This window comes from Anser brachyrhynchus, assembly GCF_964034855.1.
Source record: "Anser brachyrhynchus genome assembly, chromosome: 7".
Taxonomy (NCBI): Eukaryota; Metazoa; Chordata; class Aves; order Anseriformes; family Anatidae; genus Anser; species Anser brachyrhynchus.
The window spans coordinates 20,923,057-20,946,666 of record NC_137701.1 but is presented as its reverse complement, the minus strand read 5'-3'; the positions used below and the strand labels follow the sequence as shown (position 1 = coordinate 20,946,666).

The 23,610-nt window shown below is 41.3% G+C and overlaps 2 protein-coding genes across 5 annotated transcripts in view; both read left to right on the top strand.

Annotated features, from left to right (window-relative positions):
- The window catches only part of MYO3B (myosin IIIB), a gene marked incomplete at its 5' end in the record, with an annotated part of 256,357 nt that extends 236,453 nt beyond the window's left edge, over positions 1 to 19,904 (top strand). The window contains 6 exons of the mRNA XM_080600926.1: positions 5,336 to 5,546; positions 11,540 to 11,637; positions 11,872 to 11,957; positions 12,889 to 13,084; positions 17,230 to 17,335; positions 18,826 to 19,904. The remainder of the gene's footprint in view (positions 1 to 5,335; positions 5,547 to 11,539; positions 11,638 to 11,871; positions 11,958 to 12,888; positions 13,085 to 17,229; positions 17,336 to 18,825) is intronic.
- An 805-nt stretch (positions 19,905 to 20,709) lies between these two features.
- Positions 20,710 to 23,610, top strand: part of GAD1 (glutamate decarboxylase 1) — a 54,179-nt gene continuing 51,278 nt past the window's right edge. For 2 of the 4 annotated variants that reach the window (XM_080600980.1, XM_080600979.1), the window contains exon 1: positions 23,304 to 23,439. In XM_080600980.1, the coding sequence (XP_080457106.1) occupies positions 23,370 to 23,439 (70 nt within the window). In that variant the 5' untranslated portion in view covers positions 23,304 to 23,369. Of the gene's footprint in view, positions 22,043 to 22,998; positions 23,108 to 23,289; positions 23,440 to 23,610 lie in introns of those variants that run through there. The other 2 variants (XM_080600981.1, XM_080600982.1) reach the window with 2 other exon arrangements.

The window sequence follows — 23,610 nt, the reverse complement described above, 5'->3', positions numbered from 1 at the left end:
GCTTCCTTCGGCAAGCAGGAATGGAAAAGGTCAGAATGGTTTTCTCAGGGGAAAAGGCAAATGTAACAGAGATGCGTAACTATCATGAGCCAGACCTAGGAGCATGCTTTGCAGTAACAGCTGCTTAAGGAAAGTGGATTAAAAACAAGGCATATTTAAAACAGATATTCCCCTGGGCACGGCCTCTCGGCTTCTGGGAAGCAGTGCTCCGGGAACTTCCTGAGCTGGAATGGGATGTAGCTTGTTGCGTTCAATAGTTGCGACACACTGATCCTTCACGGATTTGTCTCATCCCGTTACGAACGGCTTTACGCTCTGCGGGCCCGCAGCGCTTGTTGATAGCTGTTTGTGTGCCTGGCTGATACCCTCGCTGAGGAGAAGGAGCGTGTTGTGTTGACATCGATTTCAGTTTTCGCTGGCGCTGAGGGGATTTAATTGCGCTCAGCGATGCCTTTCCCCTCCTTCAGGGAGCGCGGCAGGTGCCGGGCGGGGCCGCTGCCCACAGGGCCCGGCCTCCTCCTTGCGGCCCGTGACGCTGAGGCGCAGCCGGCAGGGTCAGCGGCCTGCCCGCGGCCGGGGAGCTTCGGCTCTTTGCCGCGGGCGGGAACCCATTTTGCAGATCCGCCTTCTAACCTTCTAAACTTCTTAATAATAATAATTAATAATAGTAATAATCGGCGTCGAGACTGAGGTTCCACACACGGTCACGCTCCACGGGGTGTCCCTGGGCTGAGCGGTGCCACTGCCGCCCCCCGCTGGCACGCGCAGCCTGAAGCTTTTTTCCCCATTAGTGGAAGACTTTGGAGTTAAAACAGTTAAAATGTATGGGTTTACAGCTTTCAAAACCTTTTTGTAGGCTTGTATAACATGAAAGCTGATTTAATTTAAAAGAATGAAATGTGATTTGACAAGCAGATAGTCCTGACTTTTATCTTGTTCCTTTATTGCATGAAACAAACAGATGAGAACAGCTAAGATGTTAATGTTTGAAAGGGGATAGCCCTTCTGATACTTCGTTTCTCTCAGAATAAGTTTCCTAACACATCTTTATGATTCCAGGTGTGTATATATGTATTTCCAAGGCAGCGTAAGATCTGGTGAGCTTCCTGTACGCTGCAGTTGGTGGATCCTTGTCGTAAGACACATGGTTCAGCATTCAGAGCCTGTGCTACTTAAGTCAATTGAAGTAGTTACTGCTCTCTCTCGCTCTTTTTAATCCCCCCTCTTCTGCCTGCGCTGCTCATTCCTACTTCTGAACCATCCCCTGCAATGTGTGGACCAGAGCCAGATGGCATCAGCCAGCTGGAAAGTCTCCTGCTGCAGGGCACCAAAGAGAGGCAGGGTGCTCGGGGCTCCAGGGCACCTGCAACGCCTCAGGGAGCAAGCCAAGTGCAGCAGCAGCAGGCGCAGGGCAGTGGTGCCAGCTGCTCGAGCTCAGGACCAGGTGCAGGAGAAGGGTTCAGCTCTGTGGCAGCAGGCTGAACACGTACCTGCGCTGCTGTAGGTGCTCATTGTGGGAGAGGCCTTGTCGTGTGTGGAGCAGCCCATATGCACAGGCGTCGGTAGGGACCCCCAGACTGAAACCAGCTCGGCACCTGTGCTGTGCTGGGCTGACATGGCTGTTTCAGTGGCATTTGCCATCTGTTGTCAGAAGATTAAGTAGGACCACGTCTGAGATGTCAATGAGATACAGCCTGAATTTCAGCCACTTTCTCAGGTGCTAGCATGGTATTCTTTCCTCCTGGCCTGTTTTTTGCCTGTCACTTTATTCCACTGAAATAGGCACACTGTTGAAGAAACTTGCTACTTGGGACCTCTTTCTGCTCCTAATTAAGTCAAAGGAAAAACTTTCTCTGACTTTTAAGGGAGCAGGGCCTGGCCCTTCAGTGGAATTCAAACATAAAACATTGTGCTTTCCTGACAGCTGTGTGCCTTCTGCGTGGTTAGGCCAAAACCCAGCAACTGAAATATGGCTTGCTTTGGCTGCTTCAAAGTGAGATAGTGGTAAGGGGAAAACATTTACAAATGCCAGTGCTGGCAAGGAGAGCAGAGAGACATAGCTCTTGCTTTCAAGGATGCACAGCTACTGCGTGTTGAGGAATACTGCTTTTTGTTACTGAGTTTCTGATCTGTATGCTCTAAGAAAATTTATGTATCCTTAGCACTGACTACAAAATAATAGCTTTATTTTTGATCCAGATGAGTTCCAGATCTTTTTGTCGAATGTTATTAGTGTTTTTTGGCATATGGGTACTGCGTCATAGGACCTTTCAGGCTAAGGTTAAAGGAAAACCGACTGATTCTGTTCATAGGAGCCTTCGTGTATCTCTAGTAGATTTCATAATGGATATGGTGACCAAGCTTGTTTATTTTTTTTTTCTTCTTCAGTTTTTTGGAATGCCAAAAGTGATCAGTCCAGATGGTATTTTCATAGGAGCTATCTGTGATAACAGATAAAAAGAACAGATAAGTAAAGAGTTTCTAATTTCCAAGTTCTTTCTTAAAACAGGGGCAAGTGTGTTTGCTATTAACATATGAGAGCGTAAGTGACATATTTTAGTGTCTAATATTTTTGTTTTGAATTTTTGGTTTGTGTTTTTAAGAAATATTAAGAATATTAATATATTGTCTTTTGTGTGGCCAGACAGACCCTGATGAAAGTTAACAATGGCATTGTAGCATAGACCTGTCTCCGGGTTTTACTGTGTAAATTGTGTAGTTGACATGTCCACTTTCTGAAAAATTGCACTGACAGGAGTACCCTACTTGAGGTATCTATCATGAGAGCAGTGTGTGTGCCCGCTTATCTCCCAAATGAAAAATGGAATGTTTTCAACACCTGTTTCCAACGCTTCTTTTCTCTGTTAAATGTATAAATATAAACAATATATTTCAGACTTTACCATTATTTTGATCTATATTTTCTTGTTAAACTATGCAGCTGTGTATTACATGCATATTTTAAACATTATCTAACTTAAAATAAACACAATTTTTTTCCATTCACTAGTTCTTTAAGTTTAAAATAGTTTCTCTATGTTTGTTTATAAAACGAAATACTTTTTAATTAAGAAAAGTATCCCTATGGTTACCTTAAATTGTTTTAGGAAAAAAACAAAAACAAAAACAAAAAAAACCTTAGCATTTCAGTATGCGTTACATACTCAGCAGTAGACATAATTTGTCCTCTATACAGCTGTCGCATACAGCAAACCTTTTAAGATCAAGAGGGTCCAGTTAGGTCCCTGGGCAGATGTGTCTTAGTGGTACTGCAGTGTGTAGGTTAGAATATCTAAATTGTGTTTCTTTGTGGTTGTTTTTTGTGCTTGATTTAGTTAGAGGGAGAGTGTGCACAAGTCAAGAGTCCTCAGTCATGGAAAATCTTGGGCCTTAGATGTCTACAGGCCCACAAAATCCCGATTTCTCTGTTCTGCTGAATTTGTGAGACTTGTGTCCTTAAAATGATCTAAAGGACCTCTAGTTACATAACACTTTTTAATTTGCCTTTATTTCTTTATTTTTTAGACTTTCTAAGATGCCGGGCTAGCTTCATGCTTGTTATTCGTCCATTGCTTTACAACAGGGAAACATCAGAACTGTTGGATTCTCCACACATATTCAGCTTACCCCACGTCATATTAACAAAAAGAATAATAATCAAAGTATGTGCTTTGTGCTTGTGTGTACCTTTGTGCTTGTAAACAGTGTTTTGGGTTCTTTAAATTTCCACATGGAAAGCTGAGAGATACAGTCAGCATGGCTCTTGGATTGAATGTCTTGTTAGTGAAAGTGATAGCATCAAGCAATATTTCAGTATGTTGTAATAACACTGTCTATTTTCAGTGATTATGAGCTCCAAGTTTCTAAGAAATTTGGAATAAAATCATTTACTCCAAAGATTAGTGTTACTGAATTAACCGAACAAAGAACAGTGTTGATTTTCTGAAAGGAAGGAGAGTAGGAATGAAATACCTTTTTTTTTTTTTTTAAATTACCTTTTATTCCCACTGTATAAAAGCAGCGTGAGCACACAATGCAAACCTTGTAAGTTGTATTTTCCACCTTTTGTCTATGTATGTGTTCACACAAACATATATGTAGTTTATTTTGAAAGTTTTGAAAACAGATCTTGTATTAATAGCAATGCACAGCAGAGAAAAACAAAATTCTTTTTTATTTAAGAATAAAACCACACATTAATATTTCCAATTCAGTTTAAAGGATGATGTCTTAGTATGGGACTACTGGGGTGGTAGTTCAGTTTTTGACTACCTTTATACTTGTCTTACAAAGTTCTTATATGATCATCAATCGTCTAAAAGACAAATCTGTTTTTAAATAGGTGGAAACTTTAACAATCTAATACTAATTTTGCCCTGATAAACTAATTAAAAAGAAAAATACAAATTGCAACACCAAATCTGTCACATGTAAAAGTTGTGCTAAAAGTACTGTGCCTGATGTTTAGGTTAACTTACTCTAGAGACATCTGTAACAGACAAGAAAACAAAGACACATCTTGATGCCAAAAGTTTGTACAAAGCCTTCATTGTACAAAGACCATAAGAAGAAATCAGGTATACTTATCTGGGAATGGCCGGTGGTGGATGAAGGGGGGTTTTTAATGGCTACTGCAGCCAGTGGTGGATGAAGGGGATTTTTTAGTGGCCGCTACAACTACCACTTGCTTGTAAATTTCTCCCCTTGTTGTTTGTTAAGAAGTTATTTAAATCAGTTTTTCATACAGTAGTATGCAGCAATATATTATATTTGAAGTAAAAATGTTCCTACTTTAGGTTTTGGAAATTTATGCCAAAACCCTTTGCATATAAAATGAATTGTTTTATTTGTTTACTGTGATTTGCAGGGATGTTACTCTATGACAAGGTTACATTGGCCTATCATTTCATGCATCAGTGGTTCTTGTATTGCCCTGATTTGACCAAACCTAGTGGATAAAAGAGGAGCAATCCACCCAGTGGACCAAATTAGAATTATAATAAAAAATGCACATTCTGAAGGGCAAAGTAGGTTAAGTAGGATACTTGCTGCGCTTGGCATCATTTTTGTGATGTATCAAATTTTAAGGGTTTTTCCTTTAATTTTGTTGAAACTTTTACATTCAAATTTTGTATTTTGATTTTATGTAGTTGCATAACTGACGCTGTAGTTACAGTTGAGGAAAAAATAGTGTTGTGTTTTTGGTTTTTTGTTTTTTGTTTTTTTTTTCTGATGGAGGATTTTTTTAGGTTAGGTACTTGTGAAAGTGCAATTAATCTTTTTCATTTTGAATTCACAATAACTTTCTGTGTGTCTCTTTATTGTACAACTCCAGAGACTGCTGTTCCTCCTCAACGCACTGAAGAGCAACCCCATTGTACAGTCGCACAGCCCTGCTTAGTTACCTGGTTGTGATCTGCCAGATGGGAAGAGGGACAGTGCAGCCTACAGCTCTCTGGAGCACTCTTGCTCCTACTGTCTCTCCTTGAATGCCAGCCATAGTTCAGTGGACGAGGAAGGGCTGTATATTGTCCCTTCTCTCCCAGGTGAGTTTTAAACTGCTCGTCTGAGGTGTGGATGCAGGGTGTGACATAATTATTGTAGACTCAATTGTGATTTTAAGAAGACATAGCAAGTAAGACCTTTAAATGGTTCTAGAGTAAGATATGTGGCAGTCATAACATAGAAGCTTAATTTTTTGTTTCTCTAACGAAGAGTGTTCATTAGACACATTTTTTGAATCATTTTACATTTGTTCTGTATTGCTCTGTTGTGATGATCCACTAGTACTACATAACCAGTCTGTGCTGGTGGTTTGCTAACAGTGGAAAAATCAAGGCCATTGGAAACAATAATTACAAATTCTCGCGCCTCATAAATGTTAAAGAGCATAATAGCAGCATTCATGTGGTTTGCTTACTAAGGAATCCACAGAGAAATTGATTTAAGCACACATTTAAGTTTCAGTGATCTCAATAGGACGTAAGTACGTACTGTGGTTGTTTACATAATGGGGTAGAGTGAGAGCATGTGCGTCAGTGCATTGCTGGATGGATTTCTTCTGCTAGAGATGGAGGCCCCAGGGAAGAAGCCCACCTCATGAGCTTGTAGAAAATACTGGTAAAGTCCTGGCTGGTTTTCTTTGTTTGTTTGTTTTCTTTTTTTGAGTTAGGAGTTGATATCAGGAAATTGCTTCAGTAACTGTTTCTGGGTAAAATCATGTTGTCCCAATAGTGTTTAAAAAAAAAAAAAGTAATCAATTTGTTTTGATGTTGCATGTCTATTTGGAAAAATTCTGGTAGTCTGGTGTTAAAAATATTTATGAAGTTTCTTGTTTGTTTGCTTTTAATTTTCTACTAGGCACAATTGTTTAAAAAGGACAGAGACCAAGACTGTAAACATCAGCTTACTCCAGCACTTAAATATATGCCTCTTTTATGCCAATGGTGTGTTTCTTTTCTCATTTAGATATTCTACTGATGATATTTTAAATTGTATTGCTCTGAATATCCATATAGATGATGAAATGGTGCCAAAGTTTCAGCTTGTATCTTTCTGTGGATTTGTATTGAAATTGCAAAAAAAATTTCACAGCATAAGGAATTTAGTAATGACATATGGTAAATAGAAAATTAATACTTTTAAAAGTTATTGTTTCTGTTTTGCGAGCAAACAGATATACACAATTAAAAAAAATATATCTGGGTACCAAAAGGTAAATTGTTAAATAATTTTTAACTTTTAAAACAACACTCGTTTCAAATACTTGTTACTTAATTAGGAAAATCAAAGTAAGCATGGGGTTGAGCAGTTTGGTAGTGCATATTTGAAGTGGAACTTCTAAACAGATCACCATCTATCTTCAAGTTAAAGAAATCTCAGAGATAAGGAACAAAATTTGCATCAGGTTAACCAAATGTGAAACAGCTGTTTTGTATTTGCTTTTCAAAAGTGGCTGTTGAATCAATTCAAGCAGCACCATAGAAAGAAGTCTTTGGTTTTGCAGCTGATCTATTACATGCTTTTTTAAGCAATTAGAGCTCGATAATGCAATCATTTGTCATCCAATTAATTTTGAAAGACTAGAAATACATGGATGAACTCTTTAATCCGTGGTTCACTTGGCACCATTGTTATTTAAATCAAATAAAAAATAAATACTATAAAAATAAATTGTGTAAGCTGCATTATAGGAACTTCAACATCTTCATGTTCTGGGACTAGTCTTATAATTGTTTTTACTGTTTTTATTATCACTCCTATAGAAAAACATGGATAGATAAGTGTAACATATTTTGTGTAGAATACATAAGGACATTATAATTAGAAACAGTAATTTAAAAAAATACTGTGAAAATGTCTCTCCAGGGCTGATTCTGTGCCCTGACATCAATAGAAACTTCATTATGGGCATTGATGTATGCAAAGTTCAACCTAATGTTGGCTTCACAGCTTTGAAAAACTTAACCACCAAAAATAAAGTTCTTACAAGGTTAAGGGAAAACTATAGGCTTGCCAAATAAACCAGTTGGTACGCTTTTTTAATACTTCTAATCTTTAAGTCACGATATCCTATTATTTCAGTGCATCAGAATGGGATTTTGTTTTTCATTACCTCTGTGCTTTTTGTGAAGTTTAAAATGGTTTACTCAGTCAAGGAATGTGTATATCCCTTAAGACTACAGACCTAATGTTGCTTATTACATTTGTATGACTTCTCAGGAAGGTTATCTTGAAAAAAATATTCACTCCAGAGAAGCAGACTAGACTGAAAAATTATGGTTTGCCCATAATTTAATGTGTGCACTTTACTAAAGCTGTGACATGTAACATTTCCTTACTTTCTATCCATGTGCCCTGATACCTTGTACTGCTCAAGGGTTTCCAAACTGAAGTTTGCTCAGGTACCACGTTAAAGAAATACATTAAACATTTAACAAAGCAACAACAGGATCGTGACCAGGAAAAAAATTTACTCCAGTCTTACTTTTTTCTCCCATAAGGAGGCAAAAGTAGCATCAGCTTCCAGCTCTGCTCAGCTCTCAATGTAGCACTGAAAGAGATTATTAGCTGTTCAGGCAATGCCTTTTGTGGACATAAATGGTGATTCAAATGGTGTGTGCCGTTTGGAAGCAGTAAATGATTCTGGGGTGGGCACCATTATGCAGAAACTCTGAGGTAGTTATTAAACTGTACTTAAATGAATTTCTGTCATCTCCCTCTATTATTATAATTGTTCTTGCAGAGTTACTGGTTTGGATTTGAAAAATAAAGGGAAACCTTGTGGGATACTGGATGAATACTCTCCAAACTTTGTAGCTGTAGCTTGAATGTTCCCATTTGAATCTTCTATGTCTGGGTTTATTTCTTGGAAAACTGCTTTCAGCACCCTTATAACTGACCACGTAATTACTGTGTGATTTAATCATGTTGATGGTGATTAGGTGTTTGTGGAAGCTACTGATAATACTGATCTATTTTTAAGACCTCAAATGACAAATTATTGAGGGAATGTAATGGTTGAAAAAGCAGAAGTATTACTTATGCTTTAACATAGTTGCTGTATACAAACACAGGAGCACTTTCAATTGCTTAAATGTTTTCAATGACGATCTCAAAGAACCACAAAAAAGGAAAGGCAAATACGCGTGAGCTGTAAATGACAAAGCTGAAGGAAGTTAGTGGAACTGCCGAGGGATGCAGTGTCAATAAATGATCTCCACAGTTGCCACCATTTAATGTGTGTTGAAGAACAGAATGATGCTGTCAGCCCCAGAGAGGTACTTGCTGTGTGGGGGAGAACTTTAGTGTAGCTTTCTTTGTCATAAATTTTATATACATATGTGAAGTGAGAAATAAGTATGCAAAAGAACTTTTTTCTTAGGATTCGAGTTCAGATCGTAACCTTTTCTTTGCTATGATAGTCTGGATGCTCTCTAACTTCATTCAGTAGAAACTGAAAAATACTGTACTTTCATTGAATGTTGTAACTTTGGAGGAGAATGTATTTTGTTTTCCCTATGTGGAAAATCATTACTTTTTAATATAAGGCACTTCAGGATTTGGATTTGGACAATGGTGTCTCCCGTGCAAAGCAAATCTCTAAAATATCCATTAAAAATAGGTCTGATTTTGCCCTGATTTTTTAATAGGTGTTAAATCCTCTAAACAACTGAGGTAGTATCCAGTATATTTCAATGGCTGGTCATTGGGAGGTCAGTCAACAGGAGGTGATTGATGGCAGTGCTGAGCAAGAAATCTTGCCACAGCGGCTTCTGTGGCTACCTTCACCATAGTCTTTAATTGCAGGTTTAGCAGGATGTGCAGGTAATTATACATTTTCTATCCCTGCTTGAATTTCTGTTACATAGTAGGTTTGCCAAAGAGACTGGTGGCACAGATGAAGCAGCTGCAGTCAGCGTGTTCTGCCATTGCCTAGGGTGAGTGCAGACAGAGGGGAGGAAGGCAGCATCTTGGGCAGCCAGAGAAAACAAGGTCTGAGCTGCATGGGTCTGTTAGCCGGACATGGCTTCAGAAATAAACACGTTCTAAAATTTAGAGCTATTTTTTGTCAGTGAACCCAACTTTGATCTGGGTTGCCTTGGAATTAATTGCAAAGAAAAAATTCATTATTCATCATATTCCATGTAAAGCATGGATAATAGGAGAAGGCTTGTTAAAATGTAAGATAAAAATTCTTTTGCTGTGTGGAAAGCAGGAAGGTAGCAAGCTAAATGACTGCTCCTTTCTGGTACTTTATAACTGAGGGATTTTCAGCTTTGAGAGGTTACTCATGCATCACATTATGACTAGAACTACTGTTTTGTCCTTCAGAATACATGTGTTACATGTGTGTTCATTTCTCAACCAACTCATTTTTCTGTAGAAAATTAATATTTATTGTAGGGTTATTACGTATTGATGTATTATTTTTCTGTGGCTATTACAGATAACTTAAGTGAAAAATTATGTCATTTTTACTGTTTATATATATACATATATTAGGGTATGACTAATCAAATGAGATGCTTTTGATGGGTTATTTTGTAGTACGTGTTATGAGCAATAGTTGTGCAGCTTAGTTGTGCAAAATAATGTTTTTCCTCAGGTCTGACTATATCATCTTGGCACCTGTTTATATCTGGCATTATGGAGGAGTATTCACCCTTGGGATGAGTGCTTATCTCTGTAATGCATTTGCCTGTAAACATACTTCAGACTATAAGAAACATGTTTTTCAGTTCCGTTATCTCCTGAATATAGCTCTGTAGAGAATAGTCTTTTATATAGCAACAAAAAGAAAACATTTGGCTTTTACCAGTGCATTACAGAGCTCCATAAGTACGTGGTGGATGCCCTCTAGCTAGACTAACATGGAACAAACATCCAATGGCTGACACACTACAGAATAACTTCTGTCAAAATAAAGTTTGTGTTTTCTGAAGCTGGTGAGTCTGAAATTCTGCTAGCATCAATAACTGTATATGCCAGACAAGAAGACTTGGCCAGTGTAAAGAAATTCTACAGAGGAAGTCAGTGAAAGTTTTATTTTTTATCTCAACAGACTCCAATTTAGTTTCTTTTGCCTGCAGGGATTTAAATCTCAACTTCCACTCCCAAGGGAAAAAAAAATATCTAATCAGCAAATTAAGGCCATTGTGGATAGGGTCTTTCTTGGACATTTTTGCTGGATGTATGCCTTTTTCCGTTATACTATTACATATTTGTTATGCCAGCAAGGAAAAAGCAAATGTGAGAATGACTCCTGTGGCAGCACTGTTATATTGGTAATGAACTAAAAACATAATCATGGCGCAATGGCAGAGGTAATGTCTTTTTTTGGACCAACTTGCGTAATTGAGGAAAAGTACACAAATACCAGACATAGTACTCATTCAAGTATGTTATCAATACAGAAGACTTCAAAGCTAAGTATAAGTTAAGATCCTAATATAGTCTGAATTCAATTAGGTATCTATTAGCACTGTAAGAGGAAAGATGGTACTTCTGAAAAACAAGAGAGATTAGGTGGGGGAGGGAGGTTGTCTCTTAAGGAAAATACAGAGATTATTCTTTCATGTAAAATTTTGTAATTACATAGGTTTTGCTCACTTTATGGTTTATGCATGCACATGGTATGGAAAATAATATTAATGCTTTTTCATGTCTTACTGTTTGGGGGTTTCTTTCAGATTTTTAACCTGTTATCTGATTTATGTGTTTATTATTCTTATGATATTATTACTCTTAAATGTCATTTATCTTTTTCCCATCCTAATTCTATACTTAGTTTCATCTGAAATTATTAATGATATTAACTGAGAATAATTTTTTGCATCATAGTCACTTTATCAAAATTATGGTGCTACCTGGGAGCAGAGCTTATAATAATAGGCTTGACATTCCTCAGGTTATGAATGGACAGTTTCGATACGTGTGTATGTAAAATTCTTCATTGGTATAATTGCACTTTCATGAACCATAAATGACAGCCTTATTTCTGTTTTTCTGTTTATTTTTGTCATCATATGTATGTTAGTAATATATTATGCTGTCAAATTGGAGTTCTGATCCGTGAACCAGGAAATGCTGAGGCCAAGCAGTTTTTTCCACTTCTTGAAGAAAAGTTGTTGATGAGTAAGTTTGCAAATCACAGCTACAGTATTTCATTGTAGAGACATTTTTGCCTTTCACAGGTAAATATGGTGAATTATTGTAATAATAGGAACCTGACTTTGTGTTTTAGAAGTCAGTAATTGAGAAAACATTTGTATTAGATCTGGATTTTCTACATTTAAATAGGCTACTTTGGGCTATAAAATGCCAGAGTAAATGTTTTCTAGTTGTTAATTTCAAGTATTCATTTTACAGTACATTAAAGGAGGAAGAAGGAGTCAGGATCCTTCTTATGAATTTACAAACCGTCTCCTAAACTCAGAACAGGTAGAATGGGCCAGGTGAGCTCCCCTTATCTCTGTCAATATAGCGTAAACTACTTTAGTCCAAAGCATTGATTAAGACCTTGAACTAATTCGGCTCACCCTGCACTGAAGTAGAAGAGGAGCAGTCAAGAAAAACTCCTAGGAGTTGGGCAGGAAACTTCCAGCAGCAAATATATAACAATAAGTAAAGGAACTCAGTAGATTCACAAAAGAACATCTGATGATGATCTGAGATGTTACCTGTGATCAAGGTGATTGAATTGTGCCAAAGTGTTAGCCGCGTTTGTCATTAAATGGGTTTTCAGCAAAATTAAATGGCTGAAAGATGTTAACCTTAAGAACAAGTCCCTCAGAGTTCCGTAATATACTACAATGAAAAGGATAGAATTGTAAGATTACTTTAAGGCATCTCTGGATACTCCAAAGCCTGGTTTAGATGTGCATTTTCTTTCCTTCCATACTAACTTTAGCTTACACTACTTATTCATGATCAGGACTTCCTAGTCCTGTATATGTTAGCATATAAAGACACCTGGCAAAGGGGAAAGGAGGAGGAATCTTCTCCCATTCTCTTGCTGTTATGTAGCTACAGGAAACAGGAACAACAAAGAAACTTAAACAGTGGCTTAATTCATCTGAGCATTCCCCCCCACCCCCCAATGAGTGATATTCTGGTGACCAGCTGTGTAGATTTTAGAGCTATGTTGAGCCTATTCCAAGTGCAAAGTGGTCACAGCACATTTCAGGATACAAGATGACTTCATAGTTTTAACTCTGCAGTCTGCCACACAATCATTGCAGAGCTTTCTTCATTTGCTAGAAAGGATTAATCAGTATTTAATGATTTAATTGAAAATAGGTGAAACTAATTGTCTTACTTGCTTCCTTTTAACTTCTTTAATACAAAATGTAGTACAACAAAAAATAATTTTGTGTATTTTTATAGCAGAAGGATAACAGAAACCTGTAAATGGGGATAGTGAAGATGATGAAGAAAAAAGTGATGAAAGCAGAAACAGCAACACCAAGAGTATTAGCTATTCAAATAGCAGTAACAAAGAAGAAGAAAGTTGTTATTCTGAGGAAAATTTGTTGGGAAATTCTGTAGTATTTCTGAAGATGATTCTGTGATTCTCCAACAGGCATGTTAAATTATACTGTTTAATAATATTTTTCTTCTGAATTTCAATAGTCTTTAACATTAATATCAGGCCTTGGAATTTTTGTAGTCCTTGTGTTACTTTCAAACTTATACCTGCAAAAATAACCTTGTTCTCTAACTTAATGACACATGCATACTTGATATATGCAGAAGTAATTGGTAAAATATTTTCTCCCTGGAGCAGCAAGTCACATGGAAACTGTGGTTTAGACTGTCAGTTGAGCAAAACATAGTATTTTAGGAGTATTACGTTTGCTACATTCCACTTGAATGGGTGAAAATAAATCTTCCAGTATGATTATTTGAAACTCTTTATTCTGGAAAATGACAACAAAGTTTTGAGTGACAGAAACGCCACCTTAAAATAAAAACACAGCTTGCTGAAAATTGGTTTTATAGCTTTGACATTAATGAAATAGCTGTTAGGAGTGTTTCAACTGAAAAGCTTTACCTGAGGTTTTTGTCCTGTCCAGATTTAGAGAGAAACTCTATAGCACTGTTGAATAAATGCTAGTTGTAAAATTGATCAGAAAATCTATGTAACTCATAAGATTGTGACATGTATCACTTTAGTATTAATTTTTTTGTTAATGTTTATAAATTTATAGACTGAGATGGCATACTCTGTGGCTGAGAGGTGTCACTGTGATATAAAATATTCATACTCAACTGAGGAAGTTTGCATTCACATTCCTGGTTAGTTTGGTCTGCATAAAGAAATCACAGGACTGAGCTTCTTGAGTAAATTTACCACAGATATTCAGCTGTTTCTCTGGCCACAACTAAGCTGTAGAAAGAACAAAAACTTGGTTTGTAGAAGCAGACAACAGATAAGTAAGCCATCTGCTTTCCAGAGAAAAGTGGAGCACCTCTTTTCTCACCTAAATTGAAAGGGATGAAAATGATCAAGACCTCTGAGGCTGTGATTCCTGAATTGCTAGTTTTAGTGTCTGCATCACTCAGCTCCTATTGCTTGTTTTTTAATTTGGAGAATTTTCTGAGAGAGAACCATTTGCTCAAGCCTTAAATGAATTCATATCCATGCTTTTAAAACTGACAGGGAAACCTCATAGACTGGGGATTGTTCCTCCTACTTTATCAATATGCTGATTTTTCTGGACTGGCATTAAAACTTTAAAATTATTCAGATATACTCTTGAAAGGCAAATTCCCTTTTTAATAGAGTATCTCAAGAATAGATCGGATATATAAACTCAAGATGGTTTACATTTTGTGCTAATATCTTCTGCCATTTTTAATGCAGATGTCTATGCGGGATGTCTGCCATATGTATTACCTCAAATCAGTTGGTGTCCACATGGCGAAGACTAAGTGAACCATGTTACAATGCTGAAAGAAGCGGATAATAAGCTAAGTGTTTTTAAAAGTCTGAATATAAGTTGACTGGCATGCCTATAAAAAGGTACATATCTAGCTGCACAGATAGTGCAACTCTCTTGCTTTAAAATCACGAAAAAAATAATTTGATTTAAGCCATTTTACTGCAGGTAAGGCTTGTAGCCAACTCTTACTGTATTTAAAGTGTTTTTTTTTTTAAATAGTAAGAATTTTATTGTATAAAATCCCAAATTATATGGGGATGAAGAGTTGGATTGAGTGTAATCAAATTCAGCAAAGTCAACTAATGAAAACCAAACATAGCTAACATGCTGTTCTAGGGTAGGCAGAAGAAAAGATACAGTAAACATATTTTATTAAAGACATGAGTACATTAAAGTTTAGTATTGCTTTTCACTACAGAAATTCTAAGGCCTGATATTGATGTTTGAAACTACATAGTAGCCACTTCATGCTATAACTTTAAGGGTGTTATTTCCTTTTACGCTGGTGTGAGAAAAGCCTATATTTACCAATGATGTATCTAAATGTTACTGAATAATTCTTTGTCTTTTTTTTTTTTTAAATATGAGAAAGGAATGCTCAGGTAATAGTGAAATGATCTAAGTTTATAAGTCTTGGAGAAATAATTGGTTAAAGTTCTTATGCTTAGCTAGATGTGCCTGGATACAAAAACTTTTTTTTTTTAGTTGCCCTTAGCTTCTGTAGTATCTCTGTGTTGTGTTAGTTTTCTTTCAGTAATTCCTGATGCAAATCTGTGTGGGTAAATAAGACAAAGATTTATCAAATGCTTATGTCTGTTACAGGACTTGGCTTTGTAGTGTCTCTTTCTTTGTTAAATACATGCATGTCCCAGCAGCATAGAGGACATGAAACCCCAGGTCTTCCAGTTAACTTTTGTTCTTGAAGAGATCTTCCTGTGTTGTAGAGGTGCCTTTGTAATTCACCAATACTTCTTGACACAATGGTGCGTGGAGATGCTGTCCATGTATCTCATTGGCTTCTGAAGGTCATTCCTGTCATCCGTCTCTTCACCAGCATATTCTTGTTCTTTGTGCTTTCTCTAGAGAATTACTACAAAGAAAAAGAGAAGGATAACTGTTTTTTCCCCTAATTACTTTTAAAACGTCTGTCATTTGCTTTCACAGTCCCATATTCATTAAAAAAAAAAAAAAAAGAGATGTATCAAAGTACTCGGAAGGTGGCATGTTGGGAATGAGGAGTGATTCAAGTGTTCTGAAGTTTGAGTCCTTGCCATAACTATGTTACCATTACCTTTAGACAGTGTTCATAAATTAGACCAGGGAAAGCTCACATACTGTTATTGTGGAATTGGACAGAAAAGCGTGAGCAAGGACAAATGGAGTAATACACAAGTTTTACTGAAACCAATTTTGTCTGGTTAATCAAAATTAGAAACCTGTTGGAAGGATCAGCTTGGTGACTCAAAAAATGATAGAGATAATTTTGAGTAGTTAGAACTGCATATGACTGCAAAGCATAGGAACAGGATTATTGCCCCTCTCAGGTGAAAGGCCTCAAAAGCTTTTCAGAGCTGTTTGGAAAGCAGACTTTAGCCAGTTTATCTTTACTTACATTTTAAAGGAAATTAAGTATTTTTTTTATATATCTCATTTCTCATGTCTAATAACACAAGTTATAAATATAACTGTAAAATACAAAACTAATTTTCACTGTCTGATGAATGTGGCTTTTTTGTAAACCTTATTAGTAAACACGTGCTTCTTGATCTTTTGAGTGGTGGAAATCTGTCAAATAATTTCTAAAAGGGCTTGGTGTCTTTTGTGTTGTTTGGTTTGTTGTTTTTTGTTGTGCTTTTTTTGGCTTAAAATTCATATTTTGGAGCTCTGGCTGTTAGCCAACAAACACTTAAGTAGCAAGTCAATATGTAGTGCTTCTGCTTGAGCAAGAATTTCTTAAAGCTCTTGGTAGTTATCCTTCATTTGCCTAGATTCCATGCTGTGTGTATTTTGAGGAAGAGACTATCTCTTTAAAGGAAATACAGTATTTTTTAATGTGTATACCAATTTTTCTTACTGCAGACTGCAAACAGTTGCAGGACTTTACATAGCCTGCCTTTGGCAAGCCATAGATATGTTAATATCTGAAGTAATTGAGGGCTAACTTACATCCATACACAAGCCAAATTCCATGTCCATGTCGAATATTGGAGAGGAAAATTCTGGACTATCCTATAAAGTTATGTGTTGGTCATTTTGCAGTCAGCAGATCACTAAAGCCTTTGTACAGAATTTCCTGTGAAGGAAGCAGTCAGTGAAACTACATCTCTTAAGTTCAAGCTTTTCTGTATGGTATGAATAGCATGAGCTTGGATATCTTTCATGTCTTTCAGAATTTTTGCTAGTTCACTTTCAGTTTATTTAGTCTAGACTTCTGCTTAAAGAGATTAGTAGCCTCTGAAAAGAAAAGATGTCTGGTAAGTGAAAGTTGAGGAGTGAAGTCCCTTGTTGGTGTTCTCTCATTGGGGTCAGAAAGTAATGAAGGTAGCCTTGTTATCTGTCCTGTAGAGGATGTGGCCATCAGAAATACCAGAGCACTATCCATTGTAATCCCTTGAATCCCTTCCCAGACATTTCCGTTAAATCCTTGCAACATTAATTTTCCCTTAAGATTATAGAGAGGTTAGGCTCAATTCATGGTTCAGGGCTGTGCTGCTCTTTATCTGATGTGCATAGGCTTTAAAATAACTTTAAGATATTGCAGTAAAGTTGTCTCTTATTCTAGTGCTGAGTGGCTAACACCCACCCTGATGACTGCAGCTCTTCTCATTCCTGTGATCGTCTCCTAGTGCAGCAATCAAAATGCCAGCAAAGGGAATCAAGAACGTTTGGTAAATGAATGTTTGCATAGAAGTTTTGAAGGCTCAAAGTAGAGGACAGGAATTTATTACATGAATAGGTCTGAGTATGTGTCAGGAACATGCAATGTTAATCTGAAGTTCTGTTTGAGAGCCAGTGTCTTCCGTTAGAATCACGTGTCTCGATCTGGGAGAAGAGGTATTTTACCTAAAATTGGTCCCCAGTTCTCTCATATAATCTTCCAAACTAAATACTGAAAAGAAAGGCATCAGTAACAGCTGATGGCTTTGCTTAAAACTCATGAGCTCCTCCAGTCCTCAAAATTGGATGCATCTGTTTATTGTGAGAATGCAAAAAATTAAAGCCCCTCAAGACAGGAAATATGAACTGCTCATTCGTGCTCTCCTCATAGAGAGGAAAAAAATTCTCACCTGCATGTCCTTTTTCTCTGGTGGACAAAGTATCTGTTCATATTGTCCTGTTTCTACATTGTGTTTGTATGCTTTGTTTGCACCTTGTTGTAAGTATTACTCAGATATCGTGTTTCTTTTTAAAACACTTTCATTTCAACAGAGTGTATTGAACCTTCATTTCTGGAAATAAATAAATAATATCTCTATTTCTGAATTGTAGCTAGAAAGATAGCAGAAGGATCAGGCTTTTTAAGTATGATGCTACAAAAGGCCTACTATTTCACAAGTACCAATGACTCTTTAGAGTAAGCTACCAAGTTCATCAAGCCAAAACCTGACTTCACCACAGAGAAAAGAAAATAAAGGGAAAAAAAGAGGGGAAAAAAAAGGGGGGGGGGGGGGGGGGGCAAATACACAACTATAATGATTGTGAAAATTTTTGGGACTTAGGAAAGTCCATACATGAGAGTGAGTTTTGGCTTGAGATGCCGTTACTTAGAAAGAAAAAAATAAAGAAAAGACCATGTTTCCTGTTTCCTAAGGATTCTTTATGAAATACACTTAATTTAAATAAATGATATATTAAAAGATCCCATAGTCCAGCTCTACAAATACATTCTGGGATTGGAGAGACAAACTGCATTATCTTCTGCAGCAGCATTACTGAAATTACTGAATGTTCTAATTGTAAAGTGATGCCCTCCAATGGGATAAAAAGATACAGCTCAGTGAGGCATGTAACAATTACAACATATCACTAGGAGAGAATCCAGGCGTTAGCTGTCTTGTCTCTACAGGGTTAATGTCACAGACTGGAAGTAAATTTTATTTTAAACACAGGATAAACAGTTGCAAATCCTAAAACTGGTAGAGAGCAGACTTACTGGGTATACTGTTGTCACTATTTTTCGTGCTATAATCACAGTTCCACAATTTAAGTAATTCTTTTGATCCATCCAGATAAATAAAACTTTCTGTTGTTATATATTTTATTCTGGTTTGGAGGTAGGAATGTTCTTTACCTCCATGTTTGCTTGGGGGTATTGAGAGTGGGGATTTGCTGCTGCTGTTGGTTCAGGATGTGGGTTAAACTTTTGGATGTTTTTCAGATGAAGCAGATCAAAACAGACAGCAACACGTGCCAGCATGGATCAGGAAGGGGACATCCTGCAACAAGAAGCCACAAAGTATGTAAAACGATGTGCTTCAGATTAGATTTCACCAAGTGCCCTTCATCACAGCGGTGCTGAGTGTTCTAGCTGGCAGCTCATCTTGAGCTGTCTGAAATTCGGGTGATGGACATGATCCTTACATTTGGGACAGTTGGATACATCAGCATCTGATCAATCTCAAAACCCAAATCAAACCTCTCTCTTAACTTCAATGAATTTTTATCAGGTGCCATAAACCAGATAGCAAAAGTTATCTTTAGAATAGGGTTCTTCACCTGATTTCCGTTTGTAGAATTCTTTGGCTAGGGACAAGTAATTAGAACAATAGTTTGTTATTTTTCCTTGGCATGTTCACTTTTTGGTTACAGACATGCAGTAATTTATATCTGTATTTTTTAGCACTGCAGGTGAAGGCCAGGAAAATTCTGAAATACTTAGTTCTCCAATTTTAATTTTGTCAAGATTTAAGGAAGTTTGTTATTTACATTATTCCAGTCTATCAAACGTACAGGTAAATAAGACATGACTGTGTACCGGAAATGGTGGGGAAAGAAAAAAAGATACCTGATGCAATTGATATGTTTTGTAATAATGTCCTTGATTATACATTATTATAAATGTGTGGTTAAAAAAAAATCAGAAACATCACAGATGTTGAGTTGCATCCTGTTGTATACATTTTTAAGAAAGGAGCACGCCTGGTCCCTATGAGCTAAAATAGTCACAATACAAACAAAATATCAATCAAAAGGCAACAGAGAGAGAACGTTCATGGAGGAAAACCAATCATAATGATTGTCAAAAGGCCAATTTACTTCCCTTCCTTCAGATAAATTCATATATAATAGGGATATAGTTCAGAATATGAAGAAAAAAAAACATTATGGCACAGTGCCTTTCTGCTATTTGCTTTTCCATTGGAATGTAGTTACATTGTGAACACCTCACAGTGTAGGCAGGAGGCTTTCCTATCTCGAAATACATGCTACACTACGACATGTTGTATGCAGCTCCTAGCACAATGACTCTTCAGACCTGCAGGCTGCAATAATAAGCGCTATTCCCCTGCTCAGCACTCAGTTTTATACGCCCACATTTATGAGCATTGTATAATCATTGACTGGTCTCTGTCGCTGGAGACCCTCATCCCTTCTGCTCCTCTGCCCCGCCAGGGTACTCAGTACCCGTGTTTTGGCACGTCCGGGTAGGGAGCTGGAAGAGGTCTGGTTTGAGCGTGATCTGACGGGGCGCTGGCAGCAGCCTTCAGCCGCTTGCGCGCTGCTGATGGTTCGGGTCAGGGGTTTCCCTGCGCGTTCCCCATCCTCGGTGACTCGCTGTGTTCACAGCCCCGAGCCCCTGGGGCTCTCACCTGCGCAGCGCAGGCGGGGAGCCCTCCGGGAGCCGGCCGTGCGGGGCCCTGGGGCAGCAGCCTGGGGAAGGCAGCGGCGGGGCCGGGCTGAGCGAAGGCCCTGGGGCTCTGGGCTCCGCCGCCGGGCTGCTGCCGAGGCGGGGTGCTCTGGCTGCGGGAGGGATTTTAGGGAAGGACCGAGCGCTTCCCCGATCCGCGGGAGGCGTGGGCTGCCGCCGGCCCGCCGCCGCCGCCCTGGGAAGGGGCCGGGCGGCGGGGCTGCCTTGAGGAGCAGCACCACCTAGCGGGGGCGGCCGCCTCGCCTGCCGCAGCTCCGCCGCCCGCTGTCCGTGGTGCTGAGCCGAGCGGCCCCGCGGGAGCTGCGGGCACCGGCGGCTGCCCCGGGCCGCGGATGTGCGCGGTGCGGCCGCGCTGCTCGCTGCGGGCGCTCCGCAGGGCGGGGGCGGGCGGTGCGGGCGGCACGGAGCCGGCGGGGCGCCGTGACCCATGGCTCCGGGGGGCTTCCGTGAGCTGCCGGTGGCTCTTTGCGCTGCGATCCTGCCACGTTTCCTGGCGATGTCTGTGGTCGCTTACAAAGACAATTAGCCACAATTGTGGTGTCGTTTCTCCCGCTCCGCGCTGAGCAAACGTTTTCCCCGATCGGTTGAAACTACCTCTGAAAACGAATGCCTGGCACAGATGGCAGCAGGACATGGCAGCTAGGGCCGGCGAACTTTGCAGCTGTGTTTGCAAGCTGCCTTTCGTGCTCCCGGTGCTTTTGCTCCGTGTCCAGTTCCTAGACAGTGGGGCTGCTCGGCGAAGCAGTCATCTCGCCTACTTCATGCCCTCAGTGGGTCGGGCTCCTTTCCAAAAAGACCTTGAAGTTTTCCCCTCGAGTCCTTCAGGAAGGACACGTCCCTGCTGCTCGCCCAGCACCCCCAGCACGGGCTGAAAGCCCCCATCGGGCCGCTCTCCCCCCTACGTCCCTGTCCGTGGCCAGGGCTCGGGTTAGGCACCTAAACCCGGGGGCCGGGCTGGGGAAAATGGGTGCCGGGCTGCCCGAGGAATGCTGCCTCAACGAGTCGCGTTTTAGCAAAAGGGGCTCGGGTGTAAAACCATAACGTAGCGGCAACGCCGAGGGGAGGTCGCAGAGATCCAGGTGTTCCCCTGCGGCCGGGAAGACGAGGGAGCGGCGGTGCCTGGGCCTCTGCCACCCTCTGGCGGGGACCCGCGCCGAGGGCGCTGCCGCCGCTGGGGACGGCGGAGCGGGGCGGGGGGCGCGGGGCTGAGCTCGGCACGGCCCCCCCGGAGCTCAGCCCGGTCGCCTTTGCCTTCGCGCCGGTGACCTCGGGGCGAGGCGGTGCTATCGAGGGAAAGCCGCCGGTGCCGCTTGCCCGAGGCACAATCCCCGAGTGGGGTCGGAGGCCGAGGGCAGCTCCGGAGCCGCGGGGCGAAGCGGGCGGCGGCGGCAGCCGGGCCGGGGGGGCCGCCCCTCCAGTCCCCGCCCCGGCCCGCCGCCCCGCCGCTCCCAGCCCCGTGCACGGCACGGCGCGGCGCGGAGGGGGTGGGTGGCGGCAGCCCTGTGACTCATGCCTGCGTCGAAGCAGATCAAGCGGCGATTCACGCTTTTAAAAAAGCAAATCCGAGTACTTCTGGAAAAAAAGGTCATCTCGCATTAAATTCCGCGGCGCGATTGGTATTCCGACGTCGTTTCTGGCGGAGTTTATAAGCGGCGAGTCGCTCCCAGGCTGGAGTCGCCCTGCCTGCTTGGACGCCGGCAGCCAGAGCGCTCCGCTCGCCCCCTCGGTAAGTCTCCTTAATCCGCATCCCATTTTCCAAACCTTCGGGAGCGTCTTTCAGGATCTGGAGCTTTTTTACATTTTTTCCTTTTTTTTCCCCCTAAAATCGGTTTTGGTCGCTGTCGTACCTATAGAGGGATAACGGGTGTTTTGAGACAGCCAGCGCCTTAGACATTGCGTTAACCTGTTACTTCGCTTCCAGGCATTGTCTAGCGAATCTCTTCTGCTTTATGGTTATTTTCTTTTTCATCTGAAAAAAAAGCGAAATACTTGTTTACCATTGAAACCATCGATCCGTTGCGTTTACACGCGGGCGTAAAGGCGCCCAACAATGGAAACGAATCGCTAGCTACCGACGTGCGAAAGCAGCTAACAAAGAAAGCGCTCGTTCGTTGCCGCGACCTTCATTTTCTTGACAAGGGGAACGAAATAAATCGCAGGTAGCCATGGGGACGAGGGGACGAGCCCGGCACTGCCCCGCCGGTGAGCGGGTGACGGAGGTGCCGTGCCCGCCCGCGGGGACCGAGGACCGGGGGCCGGTGCCGGTGCCGCGCCTCCCCCGGCCCCGCCGCCCCCCGCCGTCGGCGCCCTTAGCGCCAGGGCTCGCTTCGGAGAGCGCCGGCTTCTCTGGAGCACGTCCTGCCCCGGATTTGCTGAAACACGCGTGTGCCGGGACATGCGTGCGTGCCGCGTGCCGCCGGACTCGGGCAAAATGCACCTTTGTTGTGGCGGGGGGGCTCTGTCGGTCTGCTCCGAGCGCTGAGCCTGCCGTGTGTTTCGGGAATGGGCTGGAAACGCACAGAAACGGGCGCCGTGTGGGGCCGGAGGGCATCTGGGCTGGGAATTTCGAAGCCCGCTCTGCACGTTGGCTTCCATTTGACGCGAGCCACATAATCGCCCTGCTCTGCGGCCAGCGATATAATTGCGATAGACTTCACGGTCTGCTAAATCCGTCATTCAGGCAAGGGGGGCAGCGCCTCGGCATCCAGCGAAGGGACGGGTTTGTTCTTCAGCCTGTCGAGGCATTTTCCCGGCGCAACGCTTAGCGCCTCGGCCCCGCGGCCCCGGAGCGGTCGGTTCCGCTCCCTGCTGCCCCCCGGGAACCCCTCCTGCCCCCCGGCAGCCCGTCCCGCCGCCTGCCCGGGACTTGCGCTGCCTGCGGGGGCTGCAGCCTCCTATCCGCCGGCATCCACGGGACTCCGGCGCGGTCCTCCAGGAGAGCAGGCTACTAAAAGCGCCTTTTCTTCCTTCCAGTAAATTCCTTGCTGCCCACCCGCGCTCGGAGAAATACCGAAGGAAACCCGGGCTCCAGGGACAGGGGCTTTTCTGAAAGGATGGCTTCCTCCGCTCCCTCGTCCTCCAACGACGCTCCGGACCCCACCCCGACTAATTTACGACCCACAAGTAGGTTTTAATCTTTTTCTCGTTTAAAGCATCGTGGAGGCTTCCTCCACTTAGGCTTGGGAAGACCAGATTCGAAACGAAACGGTAAATCAGTGAAGCCCCGTTCCGCGCCGCTGAGCGAGGTGCGGAAAGTGCTCCACACAAAGAAAGCAGCCGCGGGTGGCAGCGGGA